This window comes from Doryrhamphus excisus, chromosome 21, assembly GCF_030265055.1.
Source record: "Doryrhamphus excisus isolate RoL2022-K1 chromosome 21, RoL_Dexc_1.0, whole genome shotgun sequence".
Classification (NCBI taxonomy): domain Eukaryota; kingdom Metazoa; phylum Chordata; class Actinopteri; order Syngnathiformes; family Syngnathidae; genus Doryrhamphus; species Doryrhamphus excisus.
Window position 1 is genome coordinate 54180 of NC_080486.1, and position 23238 is coordinate 77417.

Consider the following 23238-nt stretch of genomic DNA (forward strand, 5'->3'; position numbering starts at 1 on the left):
TGAGGAACAGGTGGACAGTCTGTGACTGATGAACACAGTACCTTGGACTTCTGTTTGTATTTATAAAACCAATTAAGTGTTGCATCCTTCAGCATTCAGTCACCATTAACGGGTCTGCTTTACCACACCAAATTTTCATTCCCATTACTACTCTCTTCCTTGATCAAACATGCTTGACATGTGCTTGAATTTAGAACTTGTTAGCCCTGAAGACTTGTTCTCCTGCAAGGACGTCCTGCAGCCCCCTAAAATATCTCTGCAATGCCACGCAGGACGGCAGTATGCCTTTGCAAGTGTGTTAAGAATAGATCCACAATAGGGCTCGCGCCCATCTTCTGTTGTCTCAGGACAGCCAGTTGTCTGCAGGGGGGCTCAGGGAAAGGGAGCATTGCCCCTCATTGTCACTCCTGTCCTGATTTTAGTGACCAGAACCTTGACCGTGGTCCACCTGTATGAGGTCTACTGTGGGACTTAACCGGCTGGAAGTTATTTGGTGTTACTTAAGGTTCTGCTTGTGGGATCAGCAAACATGATGGGATCAAGTCCTTTGGAAATCATTTTTATCTCTGTCAATCACAGCATAACCTTAATGGGTGAGTGGAGTCCCTGATCTTTAAGGTTCTATCTAAAAGGTGGCATTTCCAATACAGTTTCTGCTTCCGTTTCAGGAAAGGTGTGGCTCATTGTGATGATCTTTCTACGCGTCCTCATCCTCCTTTTTGCTGGTTACCCTCTTTACCAGGACGAACAGGAGCGATTCATTTGCAACACCATTCAACCCGGATGCACCAACGTGTGCTACGATATTTATTCTCCCATCTCTCTTTTCCGCTTCTGGCTGGTGCAGCTTGTCACTTTATGTCTGCCTTATGTTGTCTTTACCATCTATGTGGTCCATAGGGTGTCAAACAGACTCACTGTGGTCATGGGTTCCTCCAATCAAAGTAAAGTCATAGAGCTTTACAAAATCCAGCAGGAGCTATCCGCAAAGAAGATACCTCCAGGAGTGGAGAAAGGGTGGCTGCGATGCTTCACAGGAGCCTACATCCTACAGTTGATATTTAGGACGTTGCTTGAAGCTGGATTTGGAGCGGCTCACTACTATATATTTGGTTTCTACATCCCCAGGAGGTACCTATGCCAGAACCCCCCATGTACCACCCAAGTGGATTGCTACATCTCTAGACCCACCGAGAAGACTGTGATGCTCAACTTCATGCTCGGTGTGGCGGCTCTGTCCCTTTTCCTCAACGTTCTGGATTTGATTTGTGCCATTAAGCGATCTGTGGAGCAGAAAAGTAAGGCAAAGATGATGGAGGATCTTTATGAGGATTGCTATGGAGACTTAAATACCTCCCTGGATCAACAAGCTGTACAATCTGAGGCTGGTCAAAAAGGAAGTTTCGGGAAGAGGCAAGGCAGCAGGGGTTCTAACAGAGGGATTGGATCAAGTCAGGATGCAACCTCTATGCCTTGTTCCTTGGAACCTCTGGGCTGCAACACCAACGGGAACAACGGCTACTCTGCCTCCCAAGAGGAGACTCCAGAGACGGAAGGCAGTGAGGTGGCTCTCTGTCCCACGGGATCTCCAAAAGCTATTTGTGTCGATAAACGCAGCAGGCTCAAGCCTCCGCCGCCCCCAAGACGAGGCTCGGGTTATCACGCTGCGGCGTCACCAAGGCCTCTTCGACATGATTCCATGACAACCGCAGCCTGCACCAGGAGGATTGGTCAGTACACGTTGGTGGAGCTGGGTGGTGGCGCCGAGCTCTCCAATGATGAAAGTCATGAAAAAAGGTCAGAGTGGGTGTGACTTGCTTCTTTTATTCAAGACGTTGCCATGCAAGAGCAACATGAGAGCCAGCTCACGTAGGAACAACTGTCAGTGTCGCCCAGCTACCTTGTCATGCTTAGTCAGCGCATTTGCCTCCTGATATTTGCCAGCAGATCACATTGCCTTGGTTTGATGTGAAGTGACAATGTCCCGGCGTGAAAAGAAGCCTTAACCGCCCTTGAGCGCATGTTAACCTTGAGTTGAATCTAAAACTGCAGGCCACCTGTTTCCACGCCTCACTGTCCACAAACAAGGAGAGGCCTTGACCTGTCCCACGTATCTCACCTCATGTGGTCAAAGTTGATCTAATGAGCCTTTGGGCCTGTGCTGGGCTGCCTGTTTGACCGTTTGGTTGGTGTGGAAAAGAAAAACAATGTACAGGCTGAGCTGTTGATACCAGTGCAAAAGACAAGTGAGGATTCCTAAAGTCATTCTGCATCCCCAAAAGGTTTTGTATTTATGGGGACAGCTTGCCATTCTATTTTAGGGCCTTGCGGAGCTTAGGAGGAGCAACATCAAAAGCAATAGAGGCCAGTAAACCGCTGTGTTGCCCCAGGGACATTGATTTGCTTTCACAGATTGTACCACCAAACCCCCACAGTCTCCCACAGAATGCTAACGGTCCACTCAGCCTTGTCCGCTTCATGTGAAGTGAGCATGGCTTGCGAGAGTAAATCATTTACTCTCATGCGCTCCCAGCTCCGACAGTCGTCTTTGTGTAAATTGATAGCGCTTGATCTTTCATGCTGGTGGCATCTTTTTTTTTTGAAGGTAGAAACCAAAGCTCCAGGCCTTCTGGATTCCCAATGCTGCTCTCTGATTGACTTGAGTGAATGAGCAGGAGGGCGGCATTTTGTCAGATGACTGTCAGTGTGTCACGACACACCTTCTACCTGCTTCAGTTACAAAAGACTCCCTCTTCGTTTGCTCAAAACTTTAGATGTGTTGTTCACCTGAAAGGCCATCATTGCCTTCTTAATGCAACTATATATTTAGTATTTGTTACTTTTGAAGCATTCAGCACCTTTAGTTAAAGGCTCCTTTCTGTGCAACCTCTGACGGACTGGTGTGCTCCAGATATAATAGTTATCTAATGCTGTATGTACCGATGTAAAAATGATAAAGCACAATGTCTAATGAAAATACTGTACAAAACACGCGGGGAACACCAACTCACCATCAGTGTGAGTCTGGACTTGAACAGAGAAAAATGATAAAGTCCATTTTGCTGCAGAGTATTGTTTTGGTAGTAGTATACAGAACACGCACTAGCATGTATTATTATACAAGTCGCTTCCCATTAGCCTGGTAGCCAGTATAATCCACATATTACCGTGTGCGCATGTGTCTGTTTTCTCCTCTCTCGTCTCCCAACAGGCAGGAAGGGGGTTCACCTCGGCACATTTGTTCTATAGAACAAGGGCATGAACAGAGTGAGCCCTGTTGTCAGTGGCTTGGGCTTGGTGGGTGGAGGCGGGGCCTCTAGCATACACACGGCGCTGTAGGGTGTAAGCGTGTAGAAATCAAATGATGTTCATCTGGTGACATCTGCCTTAATACTCATACTGAACTCATCATAATTCTTCTAGTGTACTGATTCTACAAATACTGAATCTGACAAAGGTGTATGCATGATGTCCCGTTTCTCAGCATATGCGGGGCTGCTAATGTGTCTTTTTCACATGCAAAGCAGGTCCTTAGGACAAGCAGGACCAGCTCTACCTGGATGTGCCACATACTGTAGGGTGAGTACCATGTTTACTTGTAGTCTAAAAGTCCTGACATAACATGATATGGCTTTTTGTGCTTTGAAGGGTTGACAGGTCTTTTTCCTGTCATTTAGATACAGCATCCTGCTACTATGGTCTTTATTGACACGTGCAAGACATTTTCCATTGACTGTTATCTTGGCTGCTTTGTTGTGTTGCAAACCTGCATACACTCTTGAGTTTGATAACCTGTTTTTATACTGTTCCACCTCAGCAATGGTTTGTCTGTCTTTGCAAAACAATTAGAGCCTTTTCAATTTCAACTTTTAAATGACAAACAATACAAATCTGACTTTTTTCAATCTTAAAAAGCCCATGACGAAATATGTACTTCGAGTTCATGAAAGCAAGGTAATTAGGCTTTAAACGCTTTACCTCTTCTTCTTTAGTCACAGCAGCGCAGAAAATTCAGTAGCAAGGGCGTCCTCTGGTGGACAAAAATGTCAGCCACTTCAACCAAAACAATTGTCCCATTCAGAAATCTGTCATATGGGTGGGTAGCACCCTCTTATGGTGAATAAATGTCATAGCAATTCGTAGAGCTCAACAGCATAACTTGTGACTGCCTGGGCGGGGCGGACCTGTCCACACAAAATGCAGAATACGTGTATTAATGTTCACCATATTACAAGACTCCAGTGAAAGTCGCTAGATTTGTTGCTGGTCGCGTTTAGGTTTAGAATGTGGCCAGATCCAGCAGAAAATCGCCAAGCTGGCCAACACTGCTTCTTCCTTGCACATGCCACCCTTTACCAGTAGCAGGCGCTGTTGCAACACTTCTGCCATAATTGAACATAGCACAGCTACATTCTTATTGTATGATAGATAGATAGATAGATGGATAGATAGATAGATGGATGGATAGACTTTCTTGATTGTCATTGCACAAAAACACAACAGAGAAATTGCCAACAAAATGTGGATTACAATCGTTATTAGTACTAGTCTTTCCTGCATGCATTTGGGTGCTGAAACGCAAGGTTGGAAAAGGTCAGCAAATACATAAAATAACGACAGTAAAAAAGAATAGAATCATAAAACATATCCTGACACCAGAATTGACCTGCATCTTTATGGCTGCGTGAAACAAACCAACAGCTGAGATGTTCTTTAGGGGAGAACACAATTTCATAAAAGACATGTTAAGTTAAAAATCCAGAATGAACCGAGAGACTATAAGAGAGACCATTATCTACTGCACGTAAAGAACGTTTCCAAGGCGGGGAGTGTAAAGAGCCCGGTTCCTACAAACTGCAGCAACAAACACGCTGCTCTGCTTTCGAGGACTTTATGGGTGGCAGAATAAAAGCTGTACTGTGGCGTTTTCAACACTAGGTGATGCTCATAGCTAGAGCTGAATTGCAAGGTGCTGCGGTGGTCATTTCAAATCATGCATGCAAATAGGGTGATTTTGTGTGAGCTCCACTTCCAGAAAAGCTGCCACTGTACAGCAGATGTTGCATTTCTAGGCATGTTACACAATATCATCTTCTAAAAGCACTTGGGCTTCCTTGGGGACCACCAGGAGATACATTTGTTGCATTAAAAGGCCTTGATTAGAAGGTGCAACATGTGAGATCATCTGAACAGACCACCTGTGGCTCCTTCTTTGCAATTTCACAATCATTCATGAAAAGGTCCCTGCGCTCGCTGACGCAGCTTGAGCTCCATGGAGTGATGTTTCAATTCAGGCCTGGAGAAAAAAAAACACAAGATCCAGGGCCACTGGCGGGTTTCAGTCCTGACAATCGCCCAAAATGCAAGGCTTCCAAAAACGCTCTTTCAACGGCCATCAAAGCCTGCAAATGGGACATTTAGGGACCTCTGGCACATCCTCACACACGGCACCTTCATTCGCTGCTGTTAGGAAAGAAAGATCAAAGTTTGCCCAGATGAAAAGGGTCCATTCCCTGCATTTCCACCACATTCACCCAGTGCCCCCCCTCGCCTTTTTTTTCACTAAACGAAGAAAGTGGGCTTCTGCAGGCATGTGAAGAGGACTGGAACAATTATGGAGATGCTCCAGCTCAACCCCTACCTCTAATTACAAGTTCCTGGTGATGAAAAGGAACTCCAAAAAGCAACCATACAACGCACTTTGAAATTTATCACGTTTTATTGTCAAAATAAAAGTCTTTTTTTTTTGGCTCTTCCACAAAAAAAACATCTACACTTTGTACAAATATACAATACTTATAAACTTTTCTTTTATACACAAATATACACAAGCTTCATATAAATAATTGTTTTTTTTTTTCAATCACAAAATGAATGACCCGTAAAATCATCCCGAAAAGCCACAGGGGGCATTATTAAGGCTTAATTGATCTTTGACAATGTGACGTGTTACCGAGATGGGTGAAAACATCAAAAAGCTTGTTTAGAATGGTCTTTGTGTGACGCTAGCTACAAGAAGTAATGCCCCCAAGCTGGAGATGAGCTAGACCGTTTCAGTCTCCTCCTCACACTTCATTCCGATGCAAATGGCTTAAGACGGGGCGTGATGGGTTATTAGCAGTCCTCATAAGCTGCTTTTGGCCTTCTCCATTCAGACCTGTGACAAAGGCATCTGCTTGGGGCAAGACACAGAGCTGGCCGTGCCAGACCGCCACGTCAGGCCCGTGCTCACGTCGCTGTACATGGAACCACCGGTGGGCTTGCTTCCCCAGCAGCACCTGGTGCAGAAAGTCCTCCAAGAGTCCAAAGTCTTTCCTGACCAGATCCACACTCCGGATGTGATGCCCACCAGAAGGCACATGAAGTACTTCAACATAAAGACAGCGTAGTCTGGCCTGCTGTGGTCCCGCTCGTGTAAACAGTTGGAGCAGTTGTGGGTGGTCTCCCATTTCTGCCTGTTGTGCTGCTCATAGAAGAAACAAGCTACTATAACGGTGGCTGGAACCGTGTAGAGCACCGTGAAAATACCGATTCTGATCATCAGCCTTTCCAGTTTGTCCGTCTTAGTGCCACCTTGCTTGATGACGTTCCGGATCCTGAACAGAGACACAAATCCGGCCAAAAGGAACATGGTTCCAATGAATAAATAAATGACCAAAGGGGCCAGGACGAACCCGCGCAGGTTGTCAAGGTTCTGGTTGCCCACATAGCAAATCCCAGCCACCGAGTCCCCATCCACAGAGCTCAGGGCCAGAACGGCGATGGACTTCATGCTGGGAATGAGCCATGCTGCCAAGTGGAAGTACTGGGAGTAGCTGGCAATGGCTTCGTTGCCCCATTTCATCCCAGCGGCAAGGAACCAAGTCAGGGACAAGATGACCCACCAGATGGAGCTGGCCATGCCAAAGAAGTAGATGAGCAGGAAGACCACCGTGCACAGTGCCGGTCCGGTTGTCTCATAGTGGATGTGCTCCACGTCGTACTCCCGGCTGCAGGCCACCTTCTCGTGGCCGGCGATCAGCCGCACGATGTAGCCGACGGACACAAACATGTAGCAGGCAGAGAGGAAGATGATGGGTCTCTCTGGGTACTTGAAGCGCTCCATGTCGATGAGGAAGGTGGCCACCGTGGCGAACGTGGAGACAAAACACAAAACGGACCACAGCCCAATCCAAAAGGCGGTGAAGGCCCGCTCGTCGTGGGTGAAGTAGGGGCTGTGGCACGGCATGGCACAGTTGGTGATCAGTCCGGTTTTGACGCGGTTGTGAAGTGGGTGGCGCTCTGTGTTGACAAGCACCATGGGATCCAAACACGTGCAGCCAGGCTCGCAGGCTGCTGCGGGCGGCTTGTACTTCCGAGGAGCACCGGGTCTTCCCGGCTTCATCTTGGGGGGCTGGTACCCCTTCCCGGGGTGGTTGGTGGGCTTGGAGAGAACCGGTGACGCGGTGGTGGCGTCGGTTCTGTTGTAGTCCATGCACAGTGTGTCGGGGTTACCCTGTGTCGGCAGCAGGTCACACTTCATCCGGTCCGGCCATGGGAAGCCATACTGCCTCATGAGGGGAGCACAGCCAGCCCGGGCTCTCTCGCACACGCTCCTGCACGGCGGGAGCGGCTTCTTGTAGTCCTCCAGACAGATTGGTGTGTACATGCTGCACAGGAAAAACTTAAGATCGGGGGAGCACTGGATCTCGACCAGGGGCCAGAACTGGTGAACCTCCAACCCAGCCTCGTCCTGCGTGTCGTGATTGAACTGATTGGGCATGTAGGTGTAATTGTAGCCGATGCCTTTGCATAGGGGCACGGCTATTTCCTGGCAGGTGATCTCCTTGGCGGTGGTGCAGCTGGATCTGGGCAGGAGCGCGAGTGAGAGGAGCAGGTAAATCCCAATCAGATCTGGTTCCATCTCTCAGAACAGCGTGGCCCGTCGTGCCGCAAAATCCTCCTTCCGCTCGGGTCAGATTCCACGCAGCGAGCCCATGCCGCGTCTCCGTGGAGCTTGCATGGAGTTGCGAGGCTGTGTTTACCAAGATGGCTGAGAGGAGAGTCCGCCGTCTTCTATCTCGTCACTATCCTCTCAAACAACGATCTGCTGCTGTCGTGACACATACACAAAAAATGGTGTATTTTCCTCCTCTTATTTCTTCAAACAACACATTCACCGGGCTCGTTAAATCCTTTTTAGGCGGCTTCTCATTCAAATCAGTCGCTGGCTGACCAAGTGGCGCATTTATACACAAGAGGCAGGCAGGTCACGCCCCCGAGCTGTTCCACCAATCGCAACGCGACAAGGGCGGGGTCTCAGTCAAATCACTCAAGGTTGTACAGGACTGAAATGTTTTGGTGCAAACAAACCAATGTAAAACAACACAGTTGTACTTTAGTCGAAGCGAACAATACTTCTTTTTTGTTTTGTTTTTTCAAATTATGGTTGGTGTGGCGATCATAATTATAATTCGTTTTATTCATATAGCGCTTTAAAGACATTAAACTAAAGACACCAAATTAAATAAGAGTGAACGATACAAGGGTAGCCTATATTTACATAACGACACACCAAAAAACATTAAAAGCAACAATATGGGACCATCATATTAGAACACCACCATAATAACTATATTATTAGTCTATTGCTATTGTAAATTAACAGTCCATATTACATAGTGTATTGCAATATGCGTACTAGCAAGCAAGTTGTGTGTGTGTGTGTGTGTGTGTGTGTGTGTGAGAGAGAGAGGGAGAGAGAGAGAGAGAGAGAGAGAGAGGTAAATTGGCTCATTTGTGCATGATAAGACTACCCAGGGAGCTGTCTGTCCTTGTGAAAAGCTGTTTTATTTTTCAAATGGGGTGCTAATGTTTCGTTTAGCGCTTGCAAAGATCTCCACAGGAGGCGTAATTGCAAGCTTTAACAGAGGACCTCATATCTGTGTTAACATGCTCTGTGCTGCACTAATATTTAGTCTTTGCATGATTTCTTATTCATGATTTCATTTTGTTACCTTGGGTCTACTTGATCACAGCTTTAGTTAATATTAACACGTTTCACAAAAGCAAATGACAAACATGACCCACATACTTCTTTAGCAACACCTCTCTTCCAGCAGTATTTTTCACATTATATTATAAACTATTAACATGATTAGAACATGGTAGCCAGCAGTTGGAAGATACTGCTTTTAGGACAAAAAAAGGTTCATGTTAAAAAATAAAAAGGGACGGCCGGACGTGATTTATTTTCAATGGGGTGAAAGAGAGCAGCTCGTGTGAATATCAAATGCAATGAAGCAATGCTCCTTCAAGAGGAAAGGGTAAATTATGGGAGTGATGTTTTAACATGAATGTTATGAAAACTATTTACTAAAGTTTTTTTTATATATAGATGTATATGTCTCATTCTAGTCGTTTTCTATGAATAAGGATTTTATAGCAGTAAGATAACTGCAATACCACAAATTAGGGAGGGGGGGTTGATCCACTTATCGATACCACTGATAGCAAGGGTAGTGCAATGCGGCGTAAACAAAGCTATGGCAGTATTGTGGGTGTGTACTCTGTATGGCAGCCATCACCAAATGGCGGATTGGGACCCAGTCTAATAATAATAATATAATAACGTATAAACCATGCTCGATTGCAGCGGCCGTTATTACTTCAGTTGTTAGGGCAAAGTTGAGGTTACAGTTGTTGAGGGCAAACAATGTGACGTCAAAATGAGCCAATGAAACGGTTTGTTTACTTGGCTCGCGAATGACAACCATCCATCCATTTCCTATCCTGCTTAATCCTCCAAGGCTTGCTCAAAAGTAAAACAGTTGATGGAGAAAAGCCAACATTTCAAAGTGAAAGGACGGACCCATATGTCTTCATTCTTCCAGAATCCAGTGCCAAAGCGCTGTGTCTCATGTGCTGTGAAACTGGAGAGCCCAGTGTGACAACTGGAGGAGAGTCATAGCACATTCACCAACGATTGGATGGCTATTTCAGCAAAACATCTTTTGCTGACAGGAGAGTGCTGCTGCTGCAGAGCCCTTACTCATAGGTACACACATGTAGGTACACACACGTGTACACACATGTACATGTACTGCAGCATTTCTGTTCAAGAGACACAATTATGATTTCCTATTATTATATCAGCGTAACGGTGCAGTTTCATTTTACTTCAAAATAAGCCGCTTGTGTTCGTTCATTGTTTGTACAGTCAGACTTTTTACTATTGATGTGAAATTTGGTACTGTTTTCTTAAAAGGCAATTTGGTTGACAAAATAAGTGTGTTGTTGGTCTCAATTACTTTTTGTCATGTCCCCAATGGGACCCCCCCCTGCCTCTTCCACCCCCCAATATCAGCGTAATATTCCAAGTGATGTGACATGATTACGCCAAATCGTCTCGCTACTGTCTTTGATACTGTAAGTCATAACCCAGAACAAAACCAGAATGCATTGGTGTAAATCAGCTTTTTATTGAATCAAGTCCCTGCCGAGGTGTTCAGGGCGCGTCTGACCGGTAGCAGTTATATGCTGGGAGGTGAATTGAGTGAGCCAGCGCTGTGCTGGTTTATGCACGTCTCTGTGACTGCTTGTTCATGCATACAAGGGATGGTGTTAAATCGCCCATTATGTGTAAATAATACCATATCTGCTCATCAGGTGTTGGCCTCATGCTGTGAGAAAATATGAGCTCGACCAACATCGGGATCCAATGTTAATGTGTTCCACTGAAACGGCAATTCCGCCTGGCAGAATGAAGAGTTCCAAGAGGAAGCCCATCAAGTGTGACTGCTTCCTAGAGCCGCGACTATATGAGAAGGCGAGATGGAGTTGTGCTAATGCCACTTTATCTTGTAAAGGGGAAAAGTTTGGAGGAGATTTAGCCTTTATCTGCTGGACACAATTCCAAGAGCTTGGGTGGCATTTAGCGGGCTCACACTAACCCCAGACTTCATTAGCCGTGTTTGCTCAGACCTCTTCTCTGCTAAGAGGTGGAGGAAGGCTCCCCGGGCTTCGGCCTATAGACTCTCCATACTGGGCTTGTTTGCTTATGGCTGCCCCCAGTTAATCACTTTCAGGTGGAGATGAAGTAGATGGAGCAAGGCTGAGGGGGATTTGGTTGAGAGCGGCTTTTTCTAAATGAGGTGCTCCTGAGGTGACAAAGTGTGGAGCGTGTACCCTGTGAATGAGCTCACCTAGGGCCCATTACCTTAACAAACACAGCCGGCCCCTCCAATCAGCCTACTGCTGGGAGTACGGCCCCTGTAAATCCTCCTTTCCAAGCACTGTCCATGTGTGACTGACCACTGGCTGTTTTCTTTTGAGTCAGAGGAGCTGGCAAGTTCTGGCAAAAAGCTTTGCTTTAAAGCTGGACATTACCTCCGCTAAGATTTTACAGTGATTAATACACGAGCAGGGACATTGTTTTACGATCATTCGCTGCGCTTACGATGTACACTTAAAAAGTTATAGCCAGCTTGGAAAACAGAAAACCATCCTTGTTAGTTGGCCCGCACACAGACCCGGAAAAACACGTCCATTCACACTCATTTGGACGTTTTCAACAAGAAACACTTGAGAGGATTCATCTTGCAATGTTGTTGGCTGACACGTTCTTCTTGCTCTCGCCATCCCCCGGTGGGCCCAAATTGTTCTGGCTGGTGAGGCCTGTTGCCAAAAGATCACATTGATTGACTTCGCTCTTGCCTTGAATACGTGCATGAATTTATTGTGGCCTGTTTTACTTGATTATTTTGTCTTTCTGTTCATTTCAATTTTTACAAAAAGTCTGCAAACTATCCTTCCAGGATCTGCCATGAAGACAATGGAAGTTTCTTTCCAGCAGAAGAAGATGATGAGGAGTCTTGTCTAATCTGATATGACACCTCAGGAAGGGGCACATTTTCCGGTTTATTGCATGTTGCAGTGTTGATCTGCTTCCAGTAAAAGAAGCATCGTGTGTTGATTACGCAACACCAGTTGGGGGGAAGAGCTGCTGCCTATACAGCATGTGTTGATATCGATATCGGTGATGCAGTGCTGGACAATATGGGAACTTTGGAGCAGCTACAGGTTATTTTTCAAGCGTGATTGATGTGGTCCTAATGACAACGTGTAAGATTCAAAACATGACATTGACTGCTCAGCTTCAGCCAAACGACTGACTGCTTTTGGCTGCCATTGCTAAGCCAAGCAAGTGTGTGTGTGTGTTGGGTCATTGTTTGGAGTTTGCAGCCATCTGATGCCACAAGAATGTGGCCAGCTCGCAGGAGTCTGCTCTTGGCTGCCGTGACGCCTGCTACTTGACACTCCTGACAGATTTATCTCCCTCTTGTAAAACAGCATGCAACTTGTCCTTTCCGCTCAGGAAGATTTGTTAGCCATACACCAACACGTGCACACACACACACACACACACACACACACACACACACACACACACACTTGCACTTATGCAGAGCTTGGAATTATTCAAATATTGAAAAGCATGGTTACTATAGATATCACTAATATTTGTATAGGATCGATACTAGCAGGATGATATCAGCGTGGTTAACCATGGGGGGGGGGGGGGTATGAGAGAGACAGGGAAATAGTGCAGACCTGTCATGTGTGTGTATATATATATATATATATATATATATATATATATATATATATATATATATATATATATATATATATATATATATATATATATATATATATACACAAACATATTTGACACATCCAGATTATTTTTAAAAGAAAATATTCAGTTTTGATATTAGTATTTGAAATGGTTGTATGTTGAAAATGGTTAGAGATGAAGGCATACTGTAACGGAGAGGAAATCATCAGATGGACCCAAAGTTAGTGATTGGATGTCCATATCAATGTCCATTAATGTCCATATACTAGGACGGCGCCCGTCTCAGAAATGGTCAGGTCCCTGTCTCCACCATTTAGCTCGTCTACTCTTTCTCATCTCTCACCCAATACAGCCATCATCATCATCATCATCATGATGTACAGTGGGTCTTGAACACCACTCCCCCTTCACCTTCATTAGAAGTGTATTTTTTCTGCAGTGCGCATTTCGCCATTCAGGTTTTTTTCTACGTCCCCTATGTATATTTATATATATGCTCTGTTTGTGTGTGTATATATATATATATATATATATATATATATATATATATATATATATAGGGCCTGATGCCTATTTTTTTCCATCACCCTTAGCCGATGGCCGATTTTGCATGGGCCGATATTTGTGGCCGATACTGCTTTTGATCCCTCTACATGAAAAAATGACCATGATAAATATTACAGGTCTCATGTTTAAACAAATATTTATTGAAATGTAAACACTGAACACAGTAGGATTCAGCTTTCTTAAACATACATTTAAACAGCATTATCAACTTTAAAAGGAATAAATATTCAACCATGTGCAAAACATTTCTGTCGTAGTTTAAATTGATCTAACATCGATGTGATGACTGCTCCTCCGCAGCGTGACGGGCACCGCCCCCCCCGCCTCCACACACAAACACATCACACTGACACAATTTAGTAAGATATATAACATTTAACATTTCTCTCATCATTAAAGTTGGTGTTATGCACGCTAAAGACCTCTCATAATCAGGCACGGCTGCTCCAATTCCTTCTGCGTGTGTGTGTCCGAACACGCACACACACATAACACGACACGCATTTAACCAACACCATGGGACTGAATCGCCAACGTTGCCATTAAAGCGGTGTTGGTAACAGATACATGGTACATATTAGCCTCCAACTCCATCAACATCTCCTAATTCCAACGGTAGGCACTTTTAAAGATGAAGCATTCAGCAGCATTCCCGTTTTTCAGACTCACAAACTAAACTATATAGAGGCGTCGCTGGGAGCACTTCCTGGTTCCCGGCGTGCTTTGCGGCACAATTGATGTAAATAGTTCGTCAGTTTGGAGTTAAAGCTGCATAGTTGTTCATTCTTGTTCTGCTCAACGAGTGAGAGTGCTTTTATTCGTCTGTTGCGTTGGTATGTGATGTTTTTGGGCATTGTTGTGGTCACACCGTGACTTAAACTGTTATGCCCAGCGATCACCCAGTGAAATGTGATGGGTTGGCTAAGGGTGACTAAACCAGGCGTACCCTTATATCTGTGAACCTGCGCCCTTTGTTGTATTTAACATTGGGAATGGGGTCCTCTGCTGCTGGGGCAACATAAAGTTGCCCGTCAGATTATGTACTGATGAAACAGTGCACACTTTGGGCGACGTTATTTTCTCAATTGAACTCAGTTCAGTCAGACTCTTTAAAGAATCCAAAAGGTATGGAAAATGAGATGTTTCGTGTTGGACATATTTCTGTATTGCCATACTGGCTCCTGGAAATGGAGTCCAGCGTTTTCAAGCATGTATGCTTTTCCCCATTCTTCCTCCGGTGTTGTGCTCTATGAGCTAGCTCTTTAAGACCTCCTGTCTAGCCTGCGTAAGAAAACAGATGGAGCAAGCGAGGATGAAGGGCAGACGGAAAGGAGGGAAGTGCAAGAGAGGCGGAAAAAGGCTAGGCAGGGAAATGGGAAAGCAAGGCAGGGTGGGATGACAGCAGATGTGTAACACAAATGGCCTTGCAGAGTTTGCAACTTCGGTGAAACTCCAAAGTCTTGTCATGCAGATCAGAGGCGAAGCAATGCCCCGTTGAGCCTCCCTGGCATCCTATAGTCCTCATTAGCCGTGATTAAAAAATGATTATGTACGTAAACAAAGGTACAACCTTCATGTTCATACCTTCAAATTCACACACACTATATTTTAAACTCTTCACTGCTGTATAAACAAGAGAAAACGCCACAAGGCCAAATAGTGGAACATGGATGACCTTATGCATTCCTGCCCCCCCATCTCTCCATAGACAGACTCTCGACAAGCTTCAAATAAACATTGACACTCATGTCTTTCACAGATAAATTAAGTCATATAGATGTATGATGACGATGAGCTCAGTTCTTCCTGGTGGTCAGTGAACACCCGCATATGGTATTTTTTTTTGTGGCTTTCTGGAACCTTCACATACGCTCGAATAGTCCACCTTGTATCCTTCATAGTTGATATTGTAGCACCCCCAATTCTATTTTGCTATTTGATGTGCTCTGGTTCAAGTGCAGAATGCACGGTGAACGAGTGGTTAGCACACATGCCACACAGCTAGGAGACCCGAGCTGGATTCCACCCTAGGGCATATCTGTGTGGAGTTTGCATGTTCCCCGCCGGTTTCCTCCTACATTCCAAAAACATGCTTGTTACTTGGCCACTCCAAATTGTCCATAGGTATGAATGTGGGTGGGAATGGTTGTTTGTCTATATGTGCCCTGTGATTGGCTGGTCACCAGTCCAGGGTGCACCCCGCCTCTCCCCAAGACAGCTGGGATAGGCTCCAGCAGCATTTCACGAGGAAAACAAAGACCATTCAGATGAAGTGCTCTGAGATAGACAGGCTCCCAGCCCAGATCACAAACACAAACTCGGGGTTGCACTGTCAACGCCAAACAGACTTGATGTGTGTTGGTGTGTGGTTGTGTGTGTGTGTGTGTGTGTGTGTGTGTGTGTAGGGGGCTGGGGGTGCTGACAGGTGAGTAAACACAATACTCTGAAAGTCCAAGTGAACATTCCTAAAAGGTCTCAGGCAGCATAGCAAATATTCCACACTAAAGTATAAATCCTCTTTGTGGGGGCTGGCCTTTAAGACCTTCCACACCCCTACGCCCTGACACGACTCTGTGAGGAGCTATCACTGGACTACACTTTATTGTGTTTTTTTTAGAGTACTTTCCTACCTAACTATACTGACCTACCTACACTGTAAATTTTTGTTTTTCAGCTTTTAGTTCTGTTAACTTATTTTTGTGCATCAGGTCAAATAAATTTAGCCAAAAAGTTGAGACAACTAGAAATTTTTGGTTTTGATTCTCCCAACTAATCAAATAGTTCAGTCTACTTTGAAATGTGGGTGTGGCCAACTTGTACAAGAGTGTGATGGGTTTTGCACATGCTCAGACGCTTGTGATGGTGCCACTCGTACATGCACTCACACACATACACACACACACACTGCAGTGTGACGCGCACACCCCCCCCCGCAAGCCTCCACATACAAACACATCACACTGACACAATTTAGTATGATATGTAAAACATTTCTCTCATCATTAAAGTTCGTGCTGTGCACGCTAAAGACCTCTGATAGCAGACACGGCTGCTCCAATTTTATTCGTCTGTTGCGTTGGTATGTGATGTTTTGGGGATTTCTTGTTGTCACACCATGACTTAAACTGTTATGCCGAGCAATCACCCAGTGAAATGTGCTGGGCAATGTATGGTGTCAAAAGCAAACTAATTCTTATACTTGACATTCCTGTTGCCTGTTTCAAAACCAATAATTAAAAGATTTAGCAGGCTAATTAAAATTTGAGAACATGCCCTTGTTATGAAACTGTGGCAGGGTTAGAGTTAGAATGTGTGTTGTTGGGTTCTGTGGCAATGTGTAGTTGCCTGACGGATGCCTGTCTGCAAATCATGCGGCAACAAAATATATCGGCAATCTCACCCCTGTTTCGGCCGATACTTATTCCGTAAAGAACGCAAATATCGGCTGATCCTGAGTATCAACGATGTAAAATAAGTAATCTCAACTCATTTTCAAATCAGGTTAACAACTTGATACAACAAAAAATATTTGTTTATTCCACCTAATAAAGAAAATTCCTACAACAAAGCAATAAGTCACGTGAACTTTTAAATTGGAGAAACTTAGTTGTGAGTTGAAATTACTTGAAATAATTTGCTAGATTTAATCAAGATTTTAAGGCAGCGAGGTTACAAATTATTTTAAATTGAATCAACTTGGATTTTCTTACAGTGTACCTATACCTATTTACCACGGTCACTTCTAAATGGGCCAAAATAGCTTGGAATGCCAGAGCAGTGTGTGTCAAGTGGATAGCCCCCCGCGCCCCCCGCGCCCCCACCACCTTAACCCTGCAAGCAATAATGCTGAGCTCCCCAGTGGACGAGGCCTGAGCATCTTTTATTGTCACCTCAGGCTGCATCCATATTCTCAGAAGGTAAAATGTTCTATGACTAAACCGTAGCTTTTAATCTGGTCTATAACCCCCCCAATCTCCCCTCCCCCATCCGCCTTTCTGTCTCTTCATTTCTCCAAGCTCATGTGTCTGTCATTCTCCTGGCTTTTGTGTCTTCTTTTGGCCGTTGAATGCTGCTTTCTCACCGTTCCCCTCACCCTCCATCTCTGTTTCCCCCTCACGCACTCACTCGTCCCTCATTCACTCTTGGGCCTAATTATGACATAGCTGTGAATAAATACATGGATTTTTATCCTGAAAGGCTGTGGGTGGGGTCGGAACCCCGTGCTCTATTTTGCTGAATTCTACACTCTACACACAAGGTGCGCGTGCAAAATGGATGGCAGATTTCCTGGGCGCAGTAATTGTGCCTCATTAATTCTCACTGTAATGGTGCCTAGCTAAACAGGCTACTCAATTAGGGGCCTTCAATAGGCTGGCTAATCAGGGGACAAAAGCTGCATCTCAGAGGCCATTAGGCCTGGAGGACGAGCTTCCATTGTAAAGAGTGGCCTGTGATGCCTTCATCTTCCACCAATCAGGTGGGAAAGAGTGGGGCTGGGGGGGCGAGTAGTAGCTCCAGCTTTAGGCTAAGCGGCATTAACCCTTCCACTGCAGCAGATGAGCACATCTGCCCAACCATAATAACTCTAATATTCATGTAATATCTTATATTATTAGATTATTGTATTATTTCAGTAAAAATAGAGTACAGTCAAAATACACTTCAGTTTTTTGTGTGATTCGCTTTACGTCAAGAAGTTTTGCCAGGATTTTGCCCCAGGAAGCAAACATTGCATTGATAGAAAGCTGTATGCTGTCCTGGCTGCTCAGTACTTCCAAGAAGTCACCTCCAGTTTATGTGAAGGCGAACAGGCAGGTGCAAGTATTTATGGTAGCTTGCCTTCACTTCCATCTTCAACATACTTCCACCTCTTGTCGCCAAAGTATGGTTTGATCTTCTTCTTCTTTTTCAGCTTTTCCCTTCAGGGGTTCGCCACAGCAAATCAATCTCCTCCATCCAACCCTGTCTTCTGCATCTGGTTGATCTAATGGTTTGATTGAATGAAATACAACTTCTTCTACACTTGTAAGGCTGCTCTGAACCTTAGCTGTACAATATACAGTACAGTAGAAAACTTGAAAGTATAGTTCTAGCTTATAGTCATGTATATGCACATCCAAGGAGATGGATATCAGATACTAACACACACTGCTTATGAGTGATACTGCATATAACGTACCGCATCTTTTCTCATTCAACCAAGCTTTCACCAAGCCTTTGACAAAAAGGCTTCACTTTATGAACTATTATTCATGAAAATGTTCTGTCCCAAACAGCAGCCAAGCTGTCCAGCAAGCTGCTCTAAATACTGACAAGTACCAGCATGTTAGTGTCGTGTACTTTGATGTTGCAAAAGCCACAGACACAGCAGCGTGTAATCGGTGTCTTTACCCACATTCTCTTTGGCCCTTGAAGGCACCATGTCTCCTGACTGCTCACCTGGGTTCAATGATTCCATTGCCAAGACACTACATAGTAAGCTGCGCTGACTTCATGCTCCTCAGTTGCGGGGGACGAAAAGCCACGGACAGTGACTGCAGGTCAGTGTGTTCAAACATCTAGGTCTTTGAAGCATCATGTGGGCTTAGTTTGGCCCGGACACCTTGTGTTTGTTGGATCTGCTGAACGGGTGATTTGACTGCAACTGTAACAAAGCCACCGTGTTAGCATTTGCCACAATGTTATGTGGCAAATGTCTTCTTGTATGTACAGTATAAAGCACATTATAGCAGCTTCATTTGCTTTGCTAATGTTAAGTCAGCATAAGTTAGCTTGTTAATCTATTTGATGAATGGTATGACGTGGATTGTTTGGTCCATGCAGGACAGGTGCCCCAGCCTGTGGGATCCACCAATGGCGAGCCAAGAAGCAAGGCCAGGAGGCTGGACATTCACTGCTTTGAGTCAACGTTCTATGCCTGTGGTCTGGTAGGAGGCTGTGAAGCCTGTTTTCCACAGCAGGAGTACGTCTTACATTGTGTATGGGTAACCATTAGGGGTGTGCAACGCAGCCCGTATTAGTATTTGTATTTCTTGAGGTGGGAAAAGTATTTGTATTTGAGTAAAATTTTTAATGAAACATAAATACTACTACAAATAATAATTAAGAATAAATTGATGTGTTTTCATAAATCTACCAATGAACCTGTAAGGAAAATAATAATAGCCATAACCTCATGGATGGCTGAACCAAAAACAAATATCATTGTGAACATAACCCCCCCCCATTTGGTACCTTTTAAGTTAGGGTGGGGTCACACTTAACCCCACCCAGGAGTGCATCCAATTCTACCCAAGTTCCCAAGCCTTACTTAGTTAACCGTTTAAAGCCAATGTGAACGTTACACTGTCAACAGCCTTAACGTTAGCGAGCTAATGCTAACAGAGCCAACAAGGGAACGCCCAACCTCAGAAGTAGAAACTAGCAACTAAATGCAGCCCATCGGAATCGTCTCCCGGTCAAACGCCGCTATTACTGATAGTTGAAAACAGCGCCTGAACCCCAGTTGAGGTGAAAGGTCGTATGTTTACAAAGCAAAATACAGATGCAACTCAGTTGAGCCTCCGCAGACTGCTCTGTTGCTGTGTCCCCGCCCCCGACTGCTGAACACCAGTCATCATTCCATTGGCTGATCCGGGCATGCACGTGGGTCTCACCAAGAAAATCAGCTTTCTGATTGGATGTTGTCATTGTTCCCCAGTACTAGTATTTTATAAAGCATTTGTTATAAACAGGTATTCGGGTTCGGCCCCACCCCTAGTAACCCTGATGTCTGCCACAGCATCATGCACAGCAGAAATAAAGCCACACATTTTGGGAGAGACGCTTGATGAATAAGTGGGCTTGGAGTGCATGTTGGTCAAATCCGCATTTCACTGCAGCACAGCAGCAACTTGACAAGCTGTTTACGCTAAGCTCCGCTAAATCAAATTCCCTCCCCACTAATCTCATTTTGTTTACTGCTAACAGTAAGTACATTAGCAACTGCAAAGCCTGTCTGGATTGACTTGATTTACCTTCACTGAAAGGCTGAAGTCCCCACCGGGACTAATACTGAGGAATGCGGCTAACCAGCTGTACATTCATCAACTTCTTTTTCAGTCTGGCACCTTTAAGTTGGGATGGGTCCAGGCTGAGATGTACGAGTCATCGGCTGATTTAAAACACTCACCTTCTTACTGAATCGGCTCTCGCGGGTACCAGTCTCCCTTGTGGCACTTGGTTCACTTGCGCAGCCTGGGGACTGGACTGTCATGGCCCCATGGTGGCTCTTTGGGCATCTGCAGCTCAGCTGCTGGACCTGTTGTGCATATGCGATTCTTCTGCACATGTGCTGCAATTCCTCTCTGGGAGGGAGTCACAAGACGGGCAATCAAAAGGAATGGAGTTGCCCACCGCTGCTTCAGGCTGCTGACCAATATGACGTGGTCGGTGGTTCACAGGACAAAAGTGCTGCTTAGAACATTTATTCTCCCAGCAAAGTGTACATGTCCCAAGTAACATGGCTTTCTATATTCGTCACATATGAACTGACCAGTTTTGTGTGGGAGGACAAGTGACTTGTCTTTATCAAAATGCATCACAGCATTGGAATTTGTACTAAGTTGAGTATTTGCAGCAGATACTTCACTGATATTCCTGATTCTAAAGTTATTTCATACCATTTGAAAAAGCGATGACCTGTACGTCTGTATAGAAAATACAAACGCCTGTGAAGTCTGGATGTGTAAGAACATAAGCATGGTCAAACTTTATATCTTCATCACACATTCTCTATTTTCCTGCTTTCCCTTGAAACTTTGCAAGAGCACAAAAGTGAATAAACGTTGTAAAATATTCATAGGGACGTCAATGTCTGACATTCTTTGTTTAATATACAAGGCCAGGAAGAGAAGCATAACTAACTTGCTTCCACGTGTTCTTCTGCTTTCCTTGAGTTCCTGTTGGCACTTGTTTCTAGACTTGTGCTTAATTGCTACCTCGGTTGCGCTCCTCCGAGTGTAAACAGGGTAGCACACCTCAAATAGAACATTTCATCATTTTGCACACAGTTGCCCACAGCAGTAAAGGCCATTAGCCCCGCTAATTTGGTGACAATCTAATCAGGCCAAAATGGAGACGGACTACCACCATCACGTCTACTCATTACGTTCCTACAACAACTTCCTTCTGTATTGATGGGAGGCATTCCCTGAAATCCCATTTTTCAGCTCTGGTATGAAGATCCACTGGATGATTTGGAAGGTGATGCAAGGCATCGTCTGCAATTCCAAATATCTGGCTTTGCTTTTGGTCACATGCATAGATGTGCGCATCTCTCCTCTTCTCAGACACAAATAACTTTTTCACCATTCCCAAAATCCTATGATGATCTGGAAAAAACAAGCAATTCAGTCATCATGAATCCCGGCTAAATATGGACTGGCGTGTACGTTCGGGGAACAAATCATTGTTGTAGGGACTTCCTTGACGATTACGTGATGGTTTCACCTGTGGCAAAGCCTCCATGCTATCCCAGTGGATTTTCCAGCCTGAATGGTATGGAAACATAAGTCATGAAAGAGGAATGCAGCTTTTAGTCATTCATCATTGGAATTCATGCTGTATCGACACACGCCTCTTCAGCAGGCACAAAGCAGACTGACAGGCTGTCAGAATGGTTTTCATTGGGACTTCATCTCGTTCATTTGCTGGATGGGAGCGCGGGTATTTGCCCTGTGGAAAACTAAACACGCTTGCACTTTATTGCTTTCTTTCCTGAAACCAACCCCCCACCGCATCCCACCTGGCCACAGAAGCTCGGCAGGCAGCGTGGGCCCACTCGTAGCCTGGGGTCATATCAGACCCAACAGCCTGGCTGGAGTCAATATGGCCGCAGGCGAGGAAGAAAAAAACATGGCCAATTCGGTCCCCTCAGTCCGAGACCCTTGATGGACAGATACTGAGCGCTACACTGAAGTTCCGTCCACTGGCCTTCACCATCCAAAGCCAATACACAGTAATGCACGCTTCCAAGCCTTGGCCTCTGCCACCCCTCCCATCATCACTCCCCTTCACCACGTCCAACGCTTCCTTTCCAAGGCTGTGTGTGCGTGGATACGGGCATGCATGCATGTGTTTCCGCAACTTTGATTGGGCGGCATCTCTCCAGTCTGACTGGCCCCTCAAGAGAAAGCGCTTTATGAAAGTGGATGTATGGGTTGGTATTCTGTGGCACTTGTCACTTGCCGTCTGCATGGAACATTTTCTTCCCATTTGGGAAAGACTGCCAACCTGGACTGGTGGCCAGCCAATGGCAGGGCACATATAGACAGGCAAGCACTCATGCTCACATTAATACCCAAGATGTTTTCATTTGGATACCAATGAAGCTAACATGCATGTTTTTGCAATGTGTGTGTGGGGGGGGGTTAGGGAGAACATGCAAACTCCACGCAGAGATGCCCAAATGGAGATCTCAACCCAGATTTTCCACATCTCCTGACTGTATGGCCAAAATGCTAACCACTGGTCCAATGTGCGGTGTAAAAATGATCTAGTTTGATCAAATCAAGTGTCTTCTTCAGTGTGTGATCTGAAGTAGAAGAATGCAATAAAACATGTTTAGCCAGACAGTTTTAAGTCTACATGAACGCAGAGAATGCTGAGAATCTGTTGGTTGAAAGGTGAAAATGCTCAAAGTTGATCAATAGCTGCTCGTGAACGAGTCACAAACAAGGTCAAGCAGAATCCCCAACATTCTTGTTGAAATTGAAAGGCAAAATAACCAAACTCTCTTCTTTCACAAAACGTTGGTATGGAAAAGCCCCTTCGACTCCTCAAAGAGAATAGGCAAACACAAAGTGCTTTATTCTAGCGAGTGAATGCTGCTGTCAAATGTCTGTTTACTTCCTTGCTGCAGGTTCCCATGGCACAAACCTCTCCACACACCAAGACTTTTCCATCTGAAGGATGTCTTCAAAACGCTAACATTTTGTACTTTGCTACTCAAAATGCAGCAGCGTCGCGTCCAACTTTCAATCAAAGGAAGGGCGGCTTGTGAGATGAGGCTT

The 23238-nt window shown here is 45.0% G+C and overlaps 2 protein-coding genes across 3 annotated transcripts; one reads left to right on the plus strand and one right to left on the minus strand.

Moving 5' to 3' along the window:
* Window positions 1-27: 27 nt before the first annotated feature.
* Window positions 28-20942, plus strand: gjd4 (gap junction protein delta 4). 2 transcript variants are annotated; one of them, XM_058060124.1, is made up of 4 exons: window positions 28-3579; window positions 18099-18211; window positions 18602-18726; window positions 19010-20942. In XM_058060124.1, the coding sequence occupies exon 1, from the start codon at window positions 689-691 to the stop codon at window positions 1811-1813; it is 1125 nt and encodes a 374-aa protein (XP_057916107.1). In that variant the 5' UTR covers window positions 28-688; the 3' UTR covers window positions 1814-3579; window positions 18099-18211; window positions 18602-18726; window positions 19010-20942. The 2 variants fall into 2 exon arrangements, with proteins under 2 accessions (XP_057916107.1, XP_057916109.1); XM_058060126.1 differs by lacking the exons at window positions 18099-18211; window positions 18602-18726; window positions 19010-20942 and adding an exon at window positions 3678-3793.
* On the minus strand, window positions 5719-8245 carry fzd8a (frizzled class receptor 8a). Its single transcript, XM_058060123.1, has one exon. It carries the CDS (start codon window positions 7901-7903, stop codon window positions 6152-6154), a length of 1752 nt encoding a protein of 583 aa, XP_057916106.1. The 5' UTR covers window positions 7904-8245; the 3' UTR covers window positions 5719-6151.
* Window positions 20943-23238: the final 2296 nt, after the last annotated feature.

Excerpts from the sequence above, each read along its gene's own strand:
- fzd8a (XM_058060123.1), bottom strand. The coding sequence starts at position 7,903 with ATGGAACCAGATCTGATTGGGATTTACCTGCTCCTCTCACTCGCGCTC.
- gjd4 (XM_058060124.1), top strand. The coding sequence starts at position 689 with ATGATCTTTCTACGCGTCCTCATCCTCCTTTTTGCTGGTTACCCTCTT.